This window comes from Musca domestica, unplaced genomic scaffold, assembly GCF_030504385.1.
Source record: "Musca domestica strain aabys unplaced genomic scaffold, Musca_domestica.polishedcontigs.V.1.1 8, whole genome shotgun sequence".
In the NCBI taxonomy this organism is placed as follows: domain Eukaryota; kingdom Metazoa; phylum Arthropoda; class Insecta; order Diptera; family Muscidae; genus Musca; species Musca domestica.
In genome coordinates, this window is record NW_026712409.1 from 7,129,732 (window position 1) to 7,152,328 (window position 22,597).

At 33.6% G+C, this 22,597-nt stretch overlaps 5 protein-coding genes across 7 annotated transcripts; 3 read left to right on the plus strand and 2 right to left on the minus strand.

The window, feature by feature from the left end:
* The first annotated feature begins 862 nt into the window (after positions 1 to 862).
* On the plus strand, positions 863 to 1,973 carry LOC101890755 (U6 snRNA-associated Sm-like protein LSm6). The gene is made up of 2 exons (XM_005178943.4): positions 863 to 1,015; positions 1,760 to 1,973. Exons 1-2 carry the CDS (start codon positions 925 to 927, stop codon positions 1,906 to 1,908), a joined length of 240 nt encoding a protein of 79 aa, XP_005179000.1. The 5' UTR covers positions 863 to 924; the 3' UTR covers positions 1,909 to 1,973.
* On the minus strand, positions 1,963 to 2,781 carry LOC101896386 (uncharacterized). The gene is made up of 2 exons (XM_005178980.3): positions 2,471 to 2,781; positions 1,963 to 2,412 (listed from the first exon to the last, which is right to left on the minus strand). Exons 1-2 carry the CDS (start codon positions 2,498 to 2,500, stop codon positions 2,002 to 2,004), a joined length of 441 nt encoding a protein of 146 aa, XP_005179037.1. The 5' UTR covers positions 2,501 to 2,781; the 3' UTR covers positions 1,963 to 2,001.
* Positions 2,782 to 4,722: 1,941 nt separating this feature from the next.
* Positions 4,723 to 7,029, minus strand: LOC101890929 (charged multivesicular body protein 4c). Its single transcript, XM_005178945.4, has 4 exons — positions 6,739 to 7,029; positions 5,726 to 5,903; positions 5,357 to 5,655; positions 4,723 to 5,290 (listed from the first exon to the last, which is right to left on the minus strand). The coding sequence occupies exons 1-4, from the start codon at positions 6,914 to 6,916 to the stop codon at positions 5,250 to 5,252; spliced, it is 696 nt and encodes a 231-aa protein (XP_005179002.1). The 5' UTR covers positions 6,917 to 7,029; the 3' UTR covers positions 4,723 to 5,249.
* A 1,144-nt stretch (positions 7,030 to 8,173) lies between these two features.
* Positions 8,174 to 9,328, plus strand: LOC101891217 (pre-mRNA-splicing factor 38). The gene has a single exon (XM_005178946.4). The coding sequence runs from the start codon at positions 8,277 to 8,279 to the stop codon at positions 9,264 to 9,266; it is 990 nt and encodes a 329-aa protein (XP_005179003.1). The 5' UTR covers positions 8,174 to 8,276; the 3' UTR covers positions 9,267 to 9,328.
* A 769-nt stretch (positions 9,329 to 10,097) lies between these two features.
* LOC101891392 (ATP-dependent 6-phosphofructokinase) lies at positions 10,098 to 22,279 on the plus strand. Of its 3 annotated transcripts, none has more exons than XM_011292382.3 (8): positions 10,098 to 10,607; positions 14,743 to 15,084; positions 15,164 to 15,318; positions 18,537 to 18,645; positions 19,364 to 19,819; positions 19,892 to 20,672; positions 20,732 to 20,954; positions 21,086 to 22,279. In XM_011292382.3, the coding sequence occupies exons 1-8, from the start codon at positions 10,455 to 10,457 to the stop codon at positions 21,222 to 21,224; spliced, it is 2,358 nt and encodes a 785-aa protein (XP_011290684.1). In that variant the 5' UTR covers positions 10,098 to 10,454; the 3' UTR covers positions 21,225 to 22,279. The 3 variants fall into 3 exon arrangements, with proteins under 3 accessions (XP_011290684.1, XP_005179004.1, XP_005179006.1); XM_005178947.4 differs by lacking the exon at positions 18,537 to 18,645 and adding an exon at positions 16,392 to 16,500 and having other exon boundaries at positions 10,099 to 10,607; XM_005178949.4 differs by lacking the exon at positions 18,537 to 18,645 and adding an exon at positions 16,392 to 16,500 and having other exon boundaries at positions 10,099 to 10,607; positions 19,364 to 19,813.
* Positions 22,280 to 22,597: the final 318 nt, after the last annotated feature.

Below are 22,597 nucleotides of genomic sequence, written 5' to 3' on the forward strand. Positions count from 1 at the left end.
CTGAATATGAAATGGCATCCCATCTCTGAATATACATTTTGACAATGAAATGTTGTAAAATGAATAATTCAAAAAAATTGTAAACATCAGACTCATGACTTTGCCTTCCAAATTCTTCCATGCAAATAAGACTGAATTTGTATAAAATTCGAAAACGTCTCATCAGTATAGTTTCAGGAAGAACCCTTCTTTACTTCACTAGAGGATTAGAAAATATTTGATCAATATAATAAATAAGAAAATCACACTCGTACCACGCCCATATATAAATTATGGTTTTTTTAAAGCTAAGAAATGTTGCACGCTTTCTTGTTGAGTTCTTACTAAGTAGAAAATAATTCTACATTTTTTTATGTTAATAGTTTTAAATAATTAATCAACAGTACTTAATTATTTCTACTTTAGAAACTATAAATATGTATAAATTATTAGTTAGCATATTGTCTCTTCCAGAACTACAAGAATTTTAAAGTTTTCGCTACGATAACCAATTTTCCCTTTATGATATCGAAGAAAAATGCAAAAATAGTAGAATCTTGCAGGCACTGAGACGTAGCAATTATGCTGAATACTTGCCTACTTCCTAAAATTAAATTGAACAAACCCTGAAAATATTAAATAATGCCCAATAAAAGAATTTATCAAAAAAAAACTTTAAAAAAGATTACAAATAGTTAATATATTTACAACTAAAAATTAGAGCAATTTTAACTTTTGATTGTTTCTTTCTTATTTAAATTGACTGTCTTTTAATTTTAATTGTCTACTGCACATGTGGCCTAATTTCAATGAAAGTTGCACACATTGACCATCCATTTCTATCGAAACGCAAATCGATCTATAGATCCCTTAAGTTAAACAATCGATAAAACATATAACCCAAAATCAATCTTAATATCCCTACAAGCCACCAAACACCGGAATATGTCTCGAAAGGAAGCTTTGTCGCAATTCATCAATCAAATCCATGGAAGACCAGTTGTGGTCAAGTTAAATAGTGGTGTTGATTATAGAGGTACGTTTGAACTGGCATTTTTCAAAGTTTTCTTACTTTAGTGCTCCACTTTTCAGTAGCCTTTTACTGGCCACCTCAATTCTGGCATGCATGAAAGTTTGCCATTACTTTTAAGGGAATATTTGCACCGGTTTTATTATTAATGTGAAATTGAACATCCTTTGCCATTTAGCTGATTTTTTCATCTTTTTATTGCATCTCCCAAACGCAGTTGAAATCTTATATGGTGCATAAAGTGGCATGATACATGTACCGTGATAGGTACTGCTGCTCGAAACACTTTATATCAGAAATTTTAGAAGCAGCAACACTTTGATTATGCTATGCACATAGCGAATCAGGGTTTGTTGACCAACTTCAACGCTATGTAAATCTATGTTTATAGAATTTGTTAGTAGGGTAGCTATGATGTAAAGTTGTCTATATGCCATTTTAAATGAATAGGAAGTTTATTAATAATTACATTTAAATGGGAAATTAAATAGCAGAAATTGAGATGCAGTGGTTGAATACATTTTAACGTCTTTTACAATTTGATTTCCATTCATATTACATGTCTATAAGTAGATTGGACTGTACTTAGCCGAAAAGATACATTCCAATCTACTAGAATCCGCAATGTCAAATTAAGATAATTATTTAAACACATACCTTATTGGGTATTTATAAAAACTTGAAAATTTTTGTAATTATTAATCCTATCCTACTTCCATTTTAGTTATGTCAATATCTCTTTTTTTTCAGGTGTTCTTGCTTGTTTAGATGGCTACATGAACATTGCCTTGGATCAAACAGAAGAATATGTAAACGGTCAGCTAAAGAACAAATATGGTGATGCTTTTATAAGAGGCAATAACGTCTTGTACATATCCACACAAAAGAGAAGAGTATAGCACTACTCTTAGATTTTGTATAACTCTCTTTTTTAATAAATAAATTAAATTACAAATAAATAAAATATCACTCCATTTTCATATTTTCTCATTTCAATTCGGATAGTATCTGGTTCCATATTCTTTGGGTATGGCCCCATATTGTCGTAGATGATTCAAAGAATAGCCACGACCCAGGGCATCAATTAAACGTTCACCACGCCAACCATATTTACGCACATAATATGGACGCCAGGCACGACCGAAATGGGGATCAAAAGGTATTTCACTTTCCTTTGTGAAAGGAGAGTTGCCCAAAAATAAATGTTCCACATAGTCCAAGACGGCTTTTTTCTTTTGAAAATGTTCCAAAAATAAATTCGCCTGTGCAGCTCTTTTGGGATCTTGTGAGGGTAGATTCTTAAAGAATTGGAAATCTCGTAAATTAACCGAATCGAAATCGATTACATCGTGTATGTCATGAAGCAATGCTTGATGGAGGGGTAAAAATGCTCCCAACAAAAGCTAGAAAGGCAAAGGAAATTACTTAAGATTTCATTTTAGCTTAGATTGTATTACTTACCAATAAAGCGGCAACCAACATTTTCGTCATGGCGCTCTTTTTTGTAATCTTTTTTGTTTTCCTACAAAATACTTGCTTCCAGCTTAAGCTGATGTTAAAGACTGACCCTCTGTAAATCAATGTGGTCTTAATTTACCAACCCCCATCAAGCATTTTGCAGAAGTTTCAAAACTTATCCCAACTTTTGGTAATAAGACAAAATTAATAAAAAAAAAAATACAATTGCTTAATTCTTTGATATGTCAATGACTATGGGGAGACTACGAGCCATTTGTCACCCATTCATCAACATACGCAAGCAAGCCACTGGTTATATTTTAATTAATTATTCATATCAGGTATGGCTATCACTGGCTGCTACTTGTTGTACACTCGCCAGAGTATGGACTTGCCGCTGCATTTTTACAACTATTTTGATTTGAATACAACAAATGGGAAATTCAATCATTTTTTTGTAATAATGGACACAAGGTCAAACACTTATCCCATATTAAAACCGGCATATTTATTGATAGCAATGAATCGACTGCGACTGGACTGAATCGACCAAATGTAAACATCATTTCGCTTCAATATGTGTCCTCTAATATCGCAATGTAGGTTTCAATTGAGTTTAAAATGTAAAAAAAAATACATTCCCAGAAAAAGATTCCTCTTGTCCAGTTGATGGAGATGAAAAGTCAGTCAGATTTTGATTTTTTATCCGTTTCATTCCTTTTTGCCATTCAGATCAAATAACAGTGTTGAAATGTTTAAATTAAAATATTTCCATTAAAAAAACTGCAACAAAGTCAAACGCCATTATTTTTACATTTTTTAAATTTTATTGAATGAAAGCAACAAATGTCGGAAATAGCATCAAATTTTAGAATAAGTTTAGATTTGTTAGAATTGGTCACCTTTTGCACGAATAACGGCCAATGAAACCGTCGCAGGCTGCCTGAATGTTGCTCTGCGGTATTTTGGTCCATTCCCGGCGAAGCGGTTGCTTGAGGTAATCGACACTTTGGTATATTTTAGTGCCAACCTAGCTTTCCAAAATACTCCAGACACAATAGTCCTACAGATTGGTATCCAGAGATTTTGGTGGCCATTTTGCGCTGGAAATGAGGCGAGGAACCTCATTTTGTAACCATTTTTGGGTGGCGCATGCTGAGTCCTGTGGGAATGTCCAAGGTCTGCGGCCAAAATGTTTGCGTGCCCAAGGCTTCAATACACCCTCCAGAATATTTTCTGATGCTACGGTCGATTAATACGAGCGTAGAGCGACTATCGGCTGTTATGGCGGCCCACACCATCACCATGGCCGGCGCCAGAGTTCTGGTTGCTCTGGCCAACCGAAGATGCACATTTTCTGCTGACCTCTTTGGCAAGTAAACACGATCATTTTGTTTGTATACAAACTGCTGGACAACGAATGTTTTCCTATCCTGGAGTACTCTAACGATAGCCACTTGTGGTTTTCCGGGCAAATATAAAGAAATCACACTATCACGCTTGAATTCCATAACGAATAACTTTTTTTTAGTTTTCGAAATGGGAATTTCAAAAATAATAAAGCGTTGCTTACTTTGCGACACGACCGATCCAAACAATAATTTCATTGAAATGCTATTTTTGGTTGAGTTCAACAGTTTTTTAGACAATGGTTTACGTCACAGTTGGGTTTATATACAGGAATAGCGCTTCGGCTCAGATCTGAATTGGAGCCGTTTTATTTTTTGTTAACGTAAAATTGGCGATCGGGTTTACCTCCTTTTACAACGAAAAACGCATTTCCCTTTCAAGATTTCTATCGATATTTTAATGAAATCTTTCCAAACTTCCAGAGAACAAGAATTTAACATATTAAATTCACTTCGTGTTATAAGAAGAAGTATTGACTAACATATCCCTGAAAATACTCTGGACTTTGTCTTGTATATTTCTGCAGTGTATTATTGAGTCTAATTTTAAATGTTCTAATTTTAAATGTTAATTACATATGGAAATATTACTTACAATGTTTTTAAACTTGCGCCTATTTCTTGCCGATAAAAAATCTATGATATTTGATTTCAAATTGTCATAATAGAAGTTAAGAAATGCAATTACTTAGATAAGTGTTTTACGCCTTTATCGAAGACACATTGTCATACACAAGCTATTACTTATCTCTTCTTGTTATCAAGACAAATTTATAGACTCATAAAATAGCATATCAGTTTAAAATTTATACGAGTTTCGTTTATATACTCATGAAAAAATCCCCATTTTTATTTCATTCATTTAATCATTTATTTTCACAAATTCGTAATTTGAATATATAAATGTGTTTTCTTATAAATTTTGCGTTGTTTTTGTTTGTTAAAAAAAACTAATGAAATATGATTAGTTCGGAGCGCATTGCTAGACACAGATGTGAAAAAGAACACAGGATAAACTAAATAGAGGTGATATACAACGAGCATTAAAATACATTGATTTGTAGACGATAATATTATTAACTAAACCACTGTAGCTGGCAATCATTAAAATTCTTTGAAAATCTCCCAATGATTTTAAAAATCAAAAAAAAAAACCATATGACTTGCAGTGAATGCTGCTGATAAATACTATATTTAATGTATGCCAAATTATGTGTTTACGTTAAATTACTTGCAACTTGTTTATGTTTTCCTTGTATGATATAATTATATATAGGCTTAATACAAAAATAAAACTTTGTTTTGTTAACGACCTCTGACCAGTGGTCTTTTAGATGAGATATCAATCGTTACTCTATGTGTGTGTGTTTTCCTTAGTTAGCCCATGCCAATAATTGTTTCATATCAGGATCGTCTGAAAATCAAAGAAATAACATCAATATTAATTTCATTTCTCAATGAAAAATTCATAGCTAAATACCATCTTCGGCTGCACTGGCTGCTGTGGCATTTGTTGTTGTTGTGGCTTTTTTCTTTTCTTTGGCTTTTTCGCTAACATCTTCGTCAGGAACTTCGGGTAATGTGGCAGATGGTTCGGGTATGCCAATAATTTCCTTATCAAAGTTCTCTTGTTCTAATTCATCTAATTCGCGTTCCAAATCTTCGTCATCAATATCAGCACCAAAGGCCACTGGATTTGAAATAGCATCAGAAATTTCACGAGCCACATCTTGTTGTTCGGCAATATCGTCCATCATATCGTGAACCTTGTCGACATCCCTGGGAAAATATAGAAATAAAAGAAGTTAGAAAAGCTCCTGGTATTGTGCAAAACTTTTCTAAAACTTACATATTTTGATGGGCTGCTTTGAGGGCATCTGCGGCATTCTTCATTGTTGTCAATACAGCAGTATTTGTGTTGGCACTTTCCAATGCCTCACGCTGCATTTCAATTGTCGATAGGGTGCCATCGATTTGTTGCAATTGCTTTTCTAAGCGTTTCTTCTTTTTCAGAGCTTGTAAGGCCACTGTAAGATAGTCAAAATAAAACATTATTTTCAATCCAATGAAAAGAGTATTCAAAAATTTTGAGAAAATGAATTTTGTAAAGAAAAGTGGAATGAAACAAACAAAAAATGGGACATTTTACAAAAAGCATTGTGATTTTTTTTAATGGGATATATGACTTTCGTATAGCAGGCACGCCTGGTAGATGATAATGTCATGTAACACTTGCAGACCGTACACTTTCCCAGCATGTAATGGACAACTTTGACCCGCATTTTCCTTTTTTTCAATTTCTTCTTCTAATCTCAATGGCATTCAGAAAGTCTCATAACCATTTTCACAGTAAAGGAGGTGAAAAACCAAACAAAAGAATCATTTGTGTTAGGAAAAATTGGCCAATTGTTAAAACCGAATTATGGACTATAGTAATGTTGGACATCAAATTAAAAAGAAAACATGTTATCACTGGAACCAATATTACTTTCTGTTCATGTGTACATGTAATGGCATGACCATTTTAATGCAGTTGCAGCCAGGACCGGATACGGACATTGACATCAGTGTTATCAGGAAAGAGTTTTTCATGGTTAGCCAATAATAGACAAGAAACAAACGAAAAGAAAGAGATTTTCAATAAAAAATCAAATCTGTGATCGGAACATTATTTGTTTTTGTTGACAAAAACACACAGACACTGCATATGACTCATATCTGTCATCTGTGTAATGGCAAAACAACACCACCATCTTCTACGCCACCATCAAAACTCATCATCCACCGCTTCTCGTCGCCTCAAGGAGCTCTGGGACCTAATCAATTCTGTTGGGTTAATAGCATTCTCCACTTGCAACCTACCTCTTTTGTTTTTGGAAGCATTCTTTCTAGCTATATTCAATTCCTCTTCGATTTTCGTTTCTAGAAACTCTTGTTTTTTGATCAGCATATTTTCGGTCTCACGCAACTTTTGTATGGCCTCGCCAGTTGTTGGCGCCTGTTCCTTTTTGCCACCGAACATTTTTCCAAAGAAACTCATCTTGGCTGTGATTTGTTTTTTTCCTCCGATATTCCTTAAATTACGTTTAAAATGTATTATTTATTGCGAGCTATCTCTCTTCCGTAGTAATATAATTTTTAATATAATATAATTTTTTTCTATAGACGAGACGTGCGTCATCGACTTTGACTGACGTTTCTGTGGGGGACCGCTAGATCGACTTGTCACAACACAGGGTGATTTGTATTTGGTGTTTTTATTCTTTATATGTCTATTTTCAAATTAGCTTTTTTAATATATTTCTTATTTATGTAATTTTTTCATTTACTTTTTAGATATATTATTTATATCGTACATACAAATAAAATAAACGTCGGGAGTAAATACTGTAACTCAAATAAATATGAATATATAACTAAATGACTCTGCGTCAAATTATGCTCTATTCCAGAACCTGTAAGAATATACTAATTTTTCAATTTTTCCCGATATCATGAAGGGAAACCCGGTTAGTGTAGTAAAACTTTTACGTTCTTGCAGTTCTGGAACATATCATTAATGATGAATATTCATATAGTTTATGTCATAGAGTTTGGTAGTCAAATTTCTTTATTTATATCTCTTAATTTTTACAAAGACATAGAATATAATAAGATGGGACATTACATTGTTACTTTTCTTCAATAGATGGCGTTGGTAGTGGAAAAATATGTTATGTCACGATATCGTGTCATAGCATCATGTTATAATTTAACAGAGCTGACACATTTTAAGGGTTGTTGTTGATTTTCATCGATTCAGTGTACAAAGAAATGTTCTGGAATAGATTTTTGAGAGCATGTCTATCATAACTGATTTTTCTAGCTTATTTCCGCCATTTTTCGGCGATATCGGAATAACATATTTTTCTAAAATTTGGAATGCATTTCTGTTATGTCGCCTGCCATCTATTACCTGATAGAAAAATTAAAGCCCAAATACATTTTGTCCAATCTTTATACTTTTATGTCTTGAACTCAGACTTGAACCCGGGTCAAGAATGTGGGGTCCCGAATCCGTCCACCAAGAAAAAAAATTATTTCCCGGATAAAAATACCTACCTCTAGAAAAAATACGAAAAAGAAGAGATTGGAGTCGTTCCTTTATTGTTATTATTATTTTTGATTTTTATTTTATTGAATTTATTTTTTACACCATTTATCTTTATTTGTTAATAAAAAGACAGACCTCATATCACACTTACTCATTTAACATTCTCTGAGGCACCCTGTTTCCTCTTTGACATTTGTCCAAATGACATTTTCTGGCATTGTTTACATTCTGAATATCGTGTTTATTTTTCAACTTGGCGAGCGAATTTTACAAATGCTTTAATAAAATATAAAGTAGACAAAAAACAATGGCAAATCGCACCGTAAAAGAAGCCAAAAACATCCATGGCACCAATCCCCAATATCTCATTGAGAAAATTATTCGTTCCCGCATCTACGACTCGAAATATTGGAAGGAACAATGCTTTGCCCTTACCGCTGAATTGCTGGTTGACAAAGCTATGGAACTGCGCTACATTGGCGGCGTGTACGGTGGCAACATTAAACCCACACAATTTCTATGTCTTACACTGAAAATGCTACAAATCCAACCCGAAAAGGATATTGTCGTGGAATTCATAAAAAATGAAGAGTTCAAGTATGTCAGAGCGTTGGGAGCATTTTATCTACGTTTGACCGGCAGCTCATTGGACTGTTACAAATATCTGGAGCCATTGTACATAGACAATCGTAAGTTAAGGCGGCAAAATCGTTTGGGCCATTTTGAAATTGTTTACATGGATGAATTTATTGATGAACTGTTGCGGAGCGATCGGGTGTGCGATATTATATTGCCGCGTCTGCAGAAGAGAGCTGTCCTAGAGGAGAATAATGAATTGGAACCAAAGGTTTCACCACTAGATGAGGATTTGGATGAAGACGTGATAAGTGACGAGGAACCACCTGCAACCGAACAGGAAGTTAAACAATCTTCTAGAAAATCACGTAAGGAACGTTCAAAATCTTTGTCATCATCTCCAGAACGCCGAGAAGCTGCCGGTACAAGTCAAAATCGATCCCGAGATTATAACGATGGTGATTATCAAAGAGATCGCGATCGAAGGGAGCGTGAACGTAACAGGGATCGTGATTATGATCGGAGAGATAGAGATCGTTATGAAGAACGTGATAGGGATCGTGAGAAGGATAGAAGACGTGATGACTATGATCGTAGAGATGATTATGACAGGCGTGACGACTACGATCGGCGAGATGACTACGATCGAAGGGACGATTATGATCGTCGTGAAAGGAATCGGCACGATAGAGATCGTGATCGGCGGGATCGTAGATATTAGTAAATGTTAAAATAAGACTTAACTTTTTTCAACAAAAATGAATGTTTTTTTAAAAATAAAAATTTAAAAACAAGAAAAATTAGTATTTTATTTTCATTGTATTTTACATTTCTTGTGCGAAGTTAGGGTCTTGGGTGTTATATTATGAAGTAAATAAATAATGTAAATAAGTTTAATACTTTGTGTTACACATAAACAATTATTTATTTTTCAACTTGTTTTTAAAATCTATGTCAATACATTTTAAACATCAAATATTTGCATAATTTCTTGGCTATGCAATTTACATTAAATTTGCCGGTTTCGTATTTTTTGAAATAAATTTCTTTAGATTATGCGATTTTAATAGTGACAACCAATGATGAAATCAACGAGTCTAAAGCTCCCTATTGAATACAAATAGGTTAAGTTGATTCGTAAACAATGACGGACACATACTGTCAGAAAATTTAGTTTATACATTGGAGCCCAATAAAAATCTTCAATTACATTCTTAAACTTCTTAAATTCTTAAACGATTTGAAAAAAAAATGTTTTTTAAGTGTTTATAGTTATTTAATACAATTCGTATATTAAAACATATGTGCATTACTTTTTTCATACAATTGAACAAAATATATATAAACTTCCGTTTATAAAGTATTTTGATTTAAGCATTTCAATCTTTTATTTGAAAACTTTTCAAATTCAAGTAAAAGTATAAAATACTAATGTATTTTTGTGAGAATTGTTATTTTTACATACATTAAAAAAAATTTGCCGCTTGCCATAAATGGTACGTCGTCATAGCAGAGTTCCTTTACATAAAACGGCAAAGGTCACCTTGAAATGTCAGTTCGCGGATTGTCAATTGACCAAACTGCCAAACTCAACTCGGTGTCACCTTGAGAGAAAAGAAAATTCAATTTCGGCAAAACTCATTCATAATTCCAGCCTCAACGCATAAAAAGCTTCACTTGTCCCTTCGTAATTTCCACAACAACAACAAGAAAAATAACAAGAAGGGAAAGTGATTACAACAAATTACATTTTCTTTTACATCAACGGTAATTTTGAGTATACATAAAAGTGCGTGTGTCGAGCGTTGAAGCAAAAAGAATAAAACCGTTGTTCTTAAAATACGTTTAAAAAAATTATTTAATTTGTTGAAAAAAAGCAAGTGTGTAATTTAAAAAGAAAGTAATCGAAATGGCTACGACTACAACGGTTAAACAACGTTTCATCGAACGTGGCTCCCATAAGGGTAAAGGTCTGGCTGTGTTCACCAGTGGAGGTGATTCGCAGGGTATGAATGCCGCTGTTCGTGCCTGTGTTCGCATGGCGATTTATTTGGGATGCAAGGTAAGATTTGGAGTTCTGTGTTTATTTTGTGCTATTTTTGGTCAAAATAGATTCGAAGATAGAAGGCATTAGCCCATTAACCTTTAAATTCTTTTCATGGCCCCCAATTAGTTCAGTGGTTGTAGAATTGTTTTTTTTTTATTAGATGATAAGAGTGGCTGTCGTATAAAAATCTTCTAATTTATTTCTTGTGTGACATTCGGTGGCTATTTTTGGATTGTATCTACATTTCTTCGTATATTTTTCCTTTCAATTGTGTCGGATCAAATACACAGAAACAGAAAAAACAGATGTTTTGTTGTCTTTTTTATCCCCTGAGTTAGGACGACTTTGGTGTTTGTGTGTATGTGCTGCATACAACACACCCAAAACTTTTTGCTTCCCTCTCTCCCTCCCCTTTTGTTCTGGGAACGCTGAGAATGTGCATTGAAGAAAGTACATTAAAAATTACATTGTTTATTTTGTTTACTTAAATCATCAGGTTATGGCAATGTATTGTCTTATCGTTTAATGACTGCCAGTCTAGCCAAGCAAGAGAGTAAATTTGCAATGAGTGCAAGTGACAATAGGCGGTGAGAGCATGAGCGTTTTGTTTACATTGCATTCGTTGTGAGAAGACAGTTTCTTTTTTGCAATATATCTAATTCTATTTGTTTATGATGTAATAATATTCATTTCTTTTAATTATTTTGTCATTGCGCTCTAATAATCTAAACATTTATTGGTAATTGATAGTTGAAGTGGATTACGTCATTATCGCTGATTATCCTGTGCGTTGAATTGAATGATTGATATGGAGTCGAAGTTTTTTATGGAATAATGGAATATGATGACAGTGTCACGATAGGTATATGAGTAATGAAATTTGCTATTCCTAGAATTCAGTTTTTTTAATTGTTTTTTATATTTTTCTTGTGGGTCATTGCCTTACTAAATATATATTTTTAATCCGATGCAATGTATCATTGGATATTGAAATTGTTGAAACGTGTACGTGATGTCTCCATTATATCTTTTTGTTAAGACATTTTTTTATTAGATATAACTTAATTGAAAAATTGAGATCACTTGTAAAAAACATATTCAATTGATTTGCCTTTTTAAATTGATTTTTAAATTCGAATTTCATCTTTTAAAGAATTCATAACGGTCGTCTATTTATTAAACATAATCATTGAGTTGACGTTACCAATCTTAGCATCAGCTGTCGAAATAGTATTTTAAATGTACAAAACCAGTTTTCAACTATGATTTTAATTTAAATTATGTTAATTATGTTATGTTAGTATCTTTTGTGTTTCAATGTATGCCAGTTTCAAATAGCTCTTTCAGAATTTAAGTGTACCATTTAAAGGTGTTAGGAAAATATTTAATGTGGAACATGCAATGTGATGAAATTCAATCAGTGTAGTGGGTATGAGTCATAAAGGAGTTTAACAAAGCTACGTGCGCGTTTGAGCATATTGCTATGCTGTGCATGATGATGTCGTGTTGTAGGATTTTTTAATGAGCAAAACGAAATAACTCAAAAAACACAGAGCCTCACTCAATGGTTATTGCCACAATAAACTTACTTTTCGTGATGCCTTTTTTGTTGATCTATATTCCAATTCTCTTAAACACGTATTGTGGTTGATGTTAACAATAAGAAGCCATTGTCTTTTGGCGCATTGCATTTGTATAGCAAGCTTTGTTTGGCCTTTGTCCAAACATCATTAAACAATGAGTGATCAAAAAGATCATTGACCTTTCGATGAACATCAGTCGTGTTTTACCCAGTGACTTGCACACAGAATTTACTTGCAGGTAGAACTGCAGTAATTCGACTAACCAATACCTGTTTGTTTTCATTAAGAATGTTTGTGTATCTTCTTGATTGTCTAATATATCCACCAAAGAAAAAAATTTTCGAGTTTTATTTCAAGTGTCACGGAAGTGTCTATTCAAAAATTGTCTGTCATTTGAGACATCCTCTACGTTATTTTTAGTGAAGAGATAGTCCAAGTGTTTTTCACTGTTTTTATACCCTTAATCATATGGCAGATGAGGCACGAAGAGGCACATGATATATACCCTATATCATTTGATACGGCCAAAACGTGTCTCATCGAAATAAGGGTCTCTTTGGACCAAATCCGTTTCAGCACATTTTGACTCGATCTAGCGATGTCCGCCCGTCCGTCTGCATGTCTGGCTGGCTGGTGTGCACAATAACTCTCGAAGGGAGTATCCGATTTGATCCAAACTTGGTACATCGTAATATTATTGTCGGTTTACCCCTTCCGGTACCTCCCACACAAAATGTCAACATTTTCAAAGAAAATAATTTCATGCAATTTTGCTCCAACTTTGCAAATCCTAATATTTTGCTAGGTCTGGTGTGAAAACAGACAATATCGGCCCACTCCATCATAAAGGTTTAAAATTTTGAATAATTATATATTTATAAAATCTGATGTATGTGTCCGATTGTGAAGATGGAACATATCGGTCCGCCCCTTCTGGTATCTCCCCCACAAAGGGTCAACATTGTGAATATCCATGAAGTTCATAAAACACGAAATTCACATCCGATTCCATTCAGACTTGGCACATCTCAATATTTCTATCAACACAAGATCTGTTATAAAAATGGTACAGATCGGACCATTTCCTTTGGTACCTCCACCACAAAGGCTCAAAGTTTTGAATAACAAATAACGATTTCCTTCAAATTTTGCACAAACCAATATTTTTCTCTGTATTAGATGAAGAATGAATATGGAATACTTCGGTCCGCTATATATGTTACCTCAAACATATTTCCACATTTTCCAAAAATTTGCACATACCTCATATAAAGTATACGAAGTAGCCGATATAGTTCAAATCAGGCACGTTGTAATATTTATATCAGTTTTAGGTCAGATACGAATTGGTCAATATTGGCCAACTGCTTTGGAACCTCCCCCATAAAGGGTCAATCGTTTGAATAACCATAACTCAAGGCTGAGGTTTTACATCTGTCGGCAAAATGGACTGATAATAGTTTACTTTTTTTTATCCAATATAGCTATGAGTTATATTTCCCAGTTTTAAAAATTTTAGTTCAGTAAATATTTGGCGCGGCAGTATTTATTATGGGTATGAACGAACCAAATTCTAATTCGTTTGGCCCCCAAATTGTGTATTGAAAATGACTAGAATAGTCTAATAGATTTGTTATATGTGTGTTAGTTCGAATATTTCTACAATTTGTTATGTTGTTTGTTTTCCCACGCAAATATTTCATTTTTTCCTACATCACACAGATATCGTCTAGGACAAGGGTTGACAAACCGATTAACCTTGACAACATTTATTTTGTCATATTCCGAAAAACTCAAGTTCAATTAGTTTGAAAGAAAAAACACCTAGAACCTTTATTTTATTACAATATCATAAAAAGTCAATTGGCTATTGACAGCAATTCAATACAATTGAACAAACAAATCGAAATAATTGATAAGGTCAATAATTTGCCACACTTTGCAATAAAATGCTTGAACTAATAAAGAAATGTATTTAAATAATATGAAGTTCTTGTCTTTTTTTATTATTTGAGTATTTTGTCGGTTAAAATAATAAATAAAAGTAATAAAATAATGATAGAGTTGTAAGTAATAGAGTTGTAGAATAATCTCTTAACTCTTATTCAATATATAAAATTTCAGAGAAGCTGTTTTGCGGTTATTGATAAAATTTCCAAAAAATTAATAGGATTATCCTAGAAATTTTTGTTGATGTGAGAATCTTATTTTTATTAAACTATCTGGGTCCCATTTGCTTTCTATTTTTAAATGTGATGTATAATTGTTCTGTTTCAGTTCCGAAATTTCAGATTTCCACTTGGAAACCTACTGATCTTTTGTAATCAGCGAAGAAAAATTAACGTCTTGTTCTCAGACACTTTAGTATTCTGGCTAACTGAAAATGACTGCTAGTTCTGTGCCGGAAAACGAAGGGATCATAATTTGCTTCACAGCTTTCAGATTTCCACTTGGACAGCTGCTGGTCTTATTTTCAAAACACGACCACTGATTTTAGAATTGGAATTTAGATCTAAAAATTGATAATTTATTTCTATTCTATAAAACTTTTCATATTTTCTTTTCAGGCCTACTTCATTCGTGAAGGCTACCAGGGTATGGTAGATGGTGGCGATAACATTGTCGAAGCCAATTGGGCCTCTGTATCGTCCATTATTCATCGTGGTGGCACTGTTATTGGTTCGGCCAGATGTATGGACTTTAAGCAACGTGCAGGCCGCTTGAAGGCTGCCAATAACCTCATTCAAAGAGGAATTTCCAATTTGGTTGTCATTGGTGGTGATGGTTCTTTGACTGGTGCTAATCTCTTCCGTCAAGAATGGTCTTCCTTGTTGGATGAACTTTTGAAAAATGGACAAATTACTGAAGAGCAAAAAACCAAATATGCTGTTTTGCATATTGTTGGTATGGTAAGTGCTTGCATAATTTTTGGATACTTTTTGAAATATGGGAAGGAAAATTTCATACATTTGTACAATTCTTTTCCAGGTTGGCTCCATCGATAATGATTTCTGTGGTACCGACATGACAATTGGTACCGATTCCGCTTTGCATCGTATTATCGAGGCCATTGATGCCATTGTCAGCACTGCTTACTCTCATCAACGTACATTCATTATGGAAGTTATGGGCAGACACTGCGGGTAAGTTTCATGATTTATAAAACAATAATAACTTTGTTCATTGAATTTTGAACAGGAGCGTTAGCTTTAACAAATTTCCCCATACAACCAATCCAATACAAACAAACGAAGAAAAATTTGTTCCTTATTTTCAAAATTAAACTACCTACCAACTGCCCTACAGATTCCCTTGCAACACACTCCTGGCAATTGGCTTTAGAAGATTTCCATTGATGTCACAACAAAGTTTGTCAACATGCAACTTTCCCCTCCAAATACTTTTCCGAAAATAATTAACACTTTTAAATTAGCTATTTACCCGTAGTCACTGGAATTGTATCTGAGGCTGATTATGTATTTTGTCCTGAATCGCCACCACCATCTGATTGGCCAGATAAACTTTGTGATAAATTAATACAGGCAAGATTTCTTATATGAAAAGTGTTTCCGTTCTTTTTTTTTTTTTTTCTTTGTGTAAATTGAACTCCACTCTTCTTCACTCATTTACTTATATTTAAAGCATATACTATTTTACAGAAAGTTTAAAAACAATAATTTGTAATCTTTAAGAAAATCGCTTGACTTGTTTTATATTACCCTAGTGTGGTCACATGGTACTTTTAGTCCCTTATACAAAGAGATGGCTTTGGTATCATATAGCTTAGAAAACACACTTTCAGATTTCCATTAGAACAACCCTTTATAATGCTAGCATTAAATTAGCCATTGAAAAACAATGAAAAAAAATTGGTTTAGATGCTTACACAGCACCAGTTTTTATTTTCTGTATTCTCTATTTTCTGTTGGGACAAAAGTGTGTTACTAACCAGAAACCACCAATCAAAATTAAAGTGAATAAATTTATTGAAGATATTGAAATTTGTATAGGAAGAGGGCATTGTTGAACTCGTTTGCTAAGGAGGGCATTTAGCAGATTTGTATTTGTATTTGTTTCGCTCCTACTTTCTTCCATTTCAGATATGTTTTCATAAATTCTTTGTTTAAATGATCGATCTGTTGTTGTTATTATTATTGTATGTTTTATCATCCATTTTCCGTTTTCTTTGTGTCTTCCATGAACTTTCTTTTTGCAGTTATTTGGCTCTTGTAGCTGGTTTATCATGTGAAGCTGATTTTATTTTCATTCCTGAAGCTCCTCCATCAACTGATTGGCCTGAAAAACTTTGCCATAAATTGAATCAGGCAAGAGACAATTTTGCAAAACAACTACAAGTCGCTATAATCGGCTTTTTGTTTATGAACATTTCAACAATTTGTTGATTAAATGTGTTGCTTTTTATTACATTTAGTGACTTAATTTTTTTAATAGTTTATTTGGCTGTTGTTAAGCTTTTATTTGTTGTTGTTATACAGAGATTACTTCCAATAGCTGCAAGCTACCACAACCAAATAGCTTTGAATGTTTTCTTAAAAAAACACTTATCTTCTACTCATTAATCATAAATCATAAAATTCATACCTATGCACACACAAACTCTGTATCATATGTATAAAAAGTACAACATATCACTACTTTATTTAAAATTTCTTTAAATCAAAAGAATCCAGTTTTAATTAGACAAAAATATCTAGGAGCAGAAAAGGCTTTATGGAAGTCTTTATGCCGTATAATTCTTTTCCGATTAATTATAGAAATATTATATTTACAATCTCCTTGTGTCAGCACCATCACATTCCTGAATGAATTCACATAAATTAGTTGTAGTTAGTACCTTATGTAATTATAAAAAATATTAATTCAATATCTACAATCCATCACTTTACAGGGTGAGATAAAAAAAAAACTGCAACAAAGTCAAACGCCATAATTTTTACATTTTTTTTTAAATTTTATTGAATGAAAGCAAAAAATGTGGGAAATATCATCAAATTTTAGAATAAGTTTAGATTTGTACGAATTGGACACCTTTGGCGCGAACGGCGAATAAATCCTTCAAACGGCCAATGAAACCATCACACGATGCCCGAATGTTGCTCTGTGGTATTTAGGCCCATTCCAGGCGAAGCGCTTGCTTGAGGTGATCGACACTTTGGTATTTTTAGTGCCAACCTTGCTTTCCAAAATACTCCAGACACAACGGATTGCTATCCGAAGATTTTGATGACCATTGTGCACTGGAAATGAAGCGAGGAACCTCATTTTGTAACCATTCTTGGGCGCGTGCTGAGTTCTGTTGGAATGTCCAAGGTCTGCGGTCAAATTATTTGCGTGCCCAAGGCTTAATACAGAATATTTTCACCATAATATTCGGCATTTATTCTGATGCTACGGCAGATTAATACGAGCGGAGAGCGACCACCGGCTGTTATGGCGGCCCACACCATCACCATGACCGGTGCTTGAGTTTTTTACAAACTGCTGGACAAGGAATGTTTTCTCATTGGAGAAAATCAAATTCGGCAGTTCACCACTTTCGGCCAAGCGAAGCAACGTTTTTAGCTCTTTAAGGTATATTTTTTTTCTGTTGCCGTGTTAGTTCTTGCACTTTTTGGAATTTCAATGGATTTAACCCTAGCTCATTTTTCAATATTTGCCGAATGGAATATTGCGATTCGATATGTACAGCTCACGAGCCATTTTCGCCACTGCGACTAGGGTTTCGATCAAGTCTCTTCTTCACTTTTCGAATCATTTCTGTTGATGTTGTTGTTTTCTTCCGTCCACTTCCTTGACGTTGGGCTACGCTACCAGTATCACGCTAACGAGCGATGGTACGAGACACATAAGATTTATTCACATTTAAATGCTGAAATCCTCAAACGATAGCCACTTTTTGTTTTCCAGCCAAATATAAAAAAATCACACTATGACGCTTGAATTCCATTACGAATAACTTTTTTTCTGGGAAATTCTCTCCAAAATGCTTTTGTACGCTTATAAACAATATAATGACCTGTCACTGGAATAATTCTAACAGCTGTCGGACGAGTCGCTTAGAAATGACAGCAGTCTGAAATAGGTTGCAGTTTTTTCATCTCACCCAGTATATTTAAAGTGGATTTGAATTTATTCCGCAGTGAAAAATATGTGAAAACAATGTAAAAAATTTCCACAAACCCTGGAGGTACAAAAAACTTTTGTTTGATTTGTGGAATATGGTCCAAAATGGCATATCATTATCTTTTGTTTTAAAAATTTATCAAAATTTATGTTTTTTGTTTCATACCTTCACCCCAGTTGCCCCAGTTTGTATGTTTTGTAACCCATTTTTATTTAGTTATTTAGCCCTACAAGCCGGTATGTCCTCTGGTTCAGATTATATATTTATACCCGAAGATCCTGCTCGCGAGAATTGGAGAGAAATGTTATGCGAAAAATTACTTCAGGTTAGAAAGACACCTATTTGAATTTAATCAATGGGTTTCTAAAATAAATTTGAGAACTCAAAATGAGTTCTAATTTGGGATTTTATTTATTTGAAAATGTTCTGTGATTGTCATAATTTTGGATAAATTTGAATTTTTAGACATAAAAATGTATCGAATTAAAAAAACGACAATATGAGAGGGGTTATTATTTGATATCTTAGCATGCTAGAACTTATGTAGCCTAACAGGTATGCTCTTAAATACCTATTTGATTTACTGATTATTTTATATAGTTTTCTAATTGGTTTATTTACTTGTATATGCTTTTTTCACTATATATGTCTCTCATCAGTATCGTACATTCATTTTGGTGTTGGTTTGATTTCTTTTTCAATGTACTACTATAGCACTTGTCTGTTGTCATAATCTCTCATATACATACATATATCTCCATTCCATGATTCCATCACGCAACACATAATCTGTAACTTATTTACTTAGTTTTATATTAATGTTTATAATAATAATAATTTTTACATATTCAACTTAATCTGAAAATTATTTGGAAATAAATCAAATCTTAGTAAATTGGCTGTGAATAAAATTTTGAAAATTTTTTCAAATTAAGTTGATTTTTTTTTAGAATTTTTGTGTGTTTAATAAAATGTGGCTCTCTTTCATTTTTCAAAATTAAATTAATCAACATCTGTATTTTATCCAAAATTGCCCTGAATAGGAGCGTAATGCTGGTCAACGCTTGAATATTATTATTGTCGCCGAGGGTGCTATTGATCGTGATGGCAAACCTATCTCTGCCGAAGATATTAAAAAGGTTGTTGTGGACAAGTTGCAACAGGATACCCGTATTACCGTATTGGGTCATGTCCAACGTGGTGGTAATCCCAGTGCTTTCGATCGTGTTTTGGGTTGTCGTATGGGTGCCGAAGCCACATTGGCTTTAATGGAAGCCACCTCGGAATCAGTACCTGTTGTCGTCTCCTTGGATGGTAATCAAGCTGTACGTGTGCCCTTGATGGAGTGTGTCGAACGCACTCAAGCTGTTGCCAAGGCCATGGCTGACAAGAACTGGGAGTTGGCTGTCAAACTACGTGGTCGTTCGTTTGAGCGTAACTTGGAAACCTACAAGATGTTGACCCGCTTGAAGCCACCAAAGCGTGAGGGACAAGTGAGTGTGGGTGTAGATGTGCCTTAGTGTGTGTTGATTCCGTTTGTTTGACATCTTTTCTTGTTATTTTATGTTTAGGGTTACCGTTTGGCTGTCATGCACATTGGTGCTCCAGCCTGTGGTATGAATGCTGCCGTTCGCAGTTTTGTGCGTAATTGCATTTATCGTGGTGATACCGTCTTCGGTATCCACGATGGTATTGAAGGTTTAATTGCTGGCAATATTAAAGAAATGGGCTGGTCCGATGTCACCGGCTGGGTTGGCCAAGGTGGTGCTTTCTTGGGTACTAAACGTACCTTGCCCGAATGCAAGTTCAATGAAATTGCTGCTCGCCTCAAGGAGTTCAAGATTCAAGGTCTTTTGATTATTGGTGGTTTCGAAGCTTATCATGCTTGTGGACAAATTGCCGATCAACGTGCAAATTTCCCTGAATTCTGTATTCCAATGGCCGTTATTCCATCGACCATTTCCAACAATGTACCTGGCACCGAATTCTCCTTGGGTTGCGACACCGGTCTCAATGAAATCACCGAAATTTGCGATCGCATTCGTCAATCTGCTCAAGGTACTAAGCGTCGTGTGTTCGTCATTGAAACCATGGGTGGTTATTGTGGTTACTTGGCCACATTGGCTGGTTTGGCTGGCGGTGCTGATGCTGCCTACATTTTCGAGGAGAAATTCTCAATTAAGGATTTGCAACAGGATGTCTACCACATGGCCTCGAAGATGGCTGAAGGTGTACAACGTGGTTTAATTCTGCGCAATGAAAAGGCTTCTGAGAACTATAATACCGATTTCATTTATCGTTTGTATTCTGAGGAAGGCAAAGGTTTATTCTCCTGTCGTATGAATATTTTGGGTAAGATGAAATGATTTGATAATGAATTTATTTAAAAAGTAATACGTTTTCTCCCATAGGTCACATGCAACAGGGTGGCTCTCCCACACCTTTTGATCGTAACATGGGCACCAAAATGGCAGCCAAATGTGTTGATTGGTTCTCTGAACAATTCAAGAATAACAAGCAAGCTGATGGCACTATTAAATGCACCAACAAAGAGTCGGCTGTGCTTTTGGGCATTGTTAGACGACAATACAGATTTACTCCATTGGCTGATTTAATTGCTGAAACTAACTTTGAGTAAGTTACGAATTTTTATATATTTTTTAAAGTTTTTTTTTTTAATTCTTTCTTTGATTTCAAAAAAAATTCATTTATTCAAAAAGATTTTAATAATTTATTAATAACAACTTTGTTTATTTTCCTTCTAGACAACGTATTCCTAAGACACAATGGTGGCTGAAATTGCGTCCCCTTCTCAGAATATTGGCTAAACACGACTCTGCCTACGAGGAAGAAGGTTTGTACATTACCGTAGAAGAAGAATGCTCTACCGATGCCGTGGCCTAAGTTGTCGTCATGATGTCGTACGCTCTGCAAACAGCGAAATCATTTTCACTCATATGATTTCTTTGCTATCCCGCAGCCAGTCTAGAGTAAAACAAAATGAATGTTCTAAACTACAACTGTTTCAGTTCTGCACAAAAAGCTTGAGATGAAGATTGAGCTTGATGGCCTAAATTAAAAACAAAAAATAGTAGAAAAGCTTTTTATTCTTTAATCGTAACAATTTTTTTTTATAGTTTAGATTGCACTTTCTTTTTTGAAAAGTTGTATTTTTTTAAGTATTTCGAATTGAATATCATAATTCTTATTATTTATTTTTCGAAAATAAGGCATTATTTTGGCGTTTCATTTTTAAATAGTTTTTACATATCAAAAGTTGTTAATAAACTCAGGACAGGTTATTTGTTTTTGACCCAGTTTTTATTCATATTACGAATATATGATAATGAAAACAATCTTCTCATCCCACATTGATTTTTTAGCTATTTATTTTCTTTTCATATAAATTAAAAATCAGGAAACACATTCATTAGTTCTCTATGCCGTTATCCATGAAAATATGATATTGTAGTTACTATTATTATTATTGTTAGAAAAAAAACTATGTATTGTTACAACAACAAACAGCAAAAACACCAATAAAACATAAAAAAGAGAAACCAACACAAGAATCTAATTGGAAACATATTTTTTTGAAATAAATTTCAAGCTGCTATTATTGTATGTAGAGGATTTTGATTGATGCCAGTCAGCATTCTTGTAAATCTCCTTTAAAAAAAAAACCAACAACAACAAATAGAAGTATGGGTTTGTTATAATTGTTAACCAGTTGCAAACGAACTCTATTTATCGAAACAATAACAATAAAGTTAACTTTTTAATAGAAACATCCATACATTTTTTGAAATAGTATTTGAAACAATAACAATATATACTGCATGTGTACTCAACACCACCACACCGATCATCATCTATACAAGATAAATTAATTCAGAAATGTTGTACAATTTTGAATGTGAAAACTATAAATAAATTGAAATAAAAATTAAAAAAACATATATTTAATTCGTTTTATTGGTTTATATTAAAATGGGAACGGAAAGTTTTTTTTTTTTTGTAAATTGCCAAAGAATTACAAAATCAAAATCTTAAATTTAGAGAAAAGAAAATTTAAATTTTGTTTAATCTAATTCAAAAAAATTGTAATTTGTAAATTTGTTTAGATGATAAATCACAGTAGATTAATTTACATAACTATTAATTTAAAAACTTCTTATTTAAATACATACACATGTCATTTGTCAAAAGTCGTTTTACTTACTTACTGCTACCGCAAGAACGTTGGTCTTAGCCATGTTGTATGAATTATGCTTCGT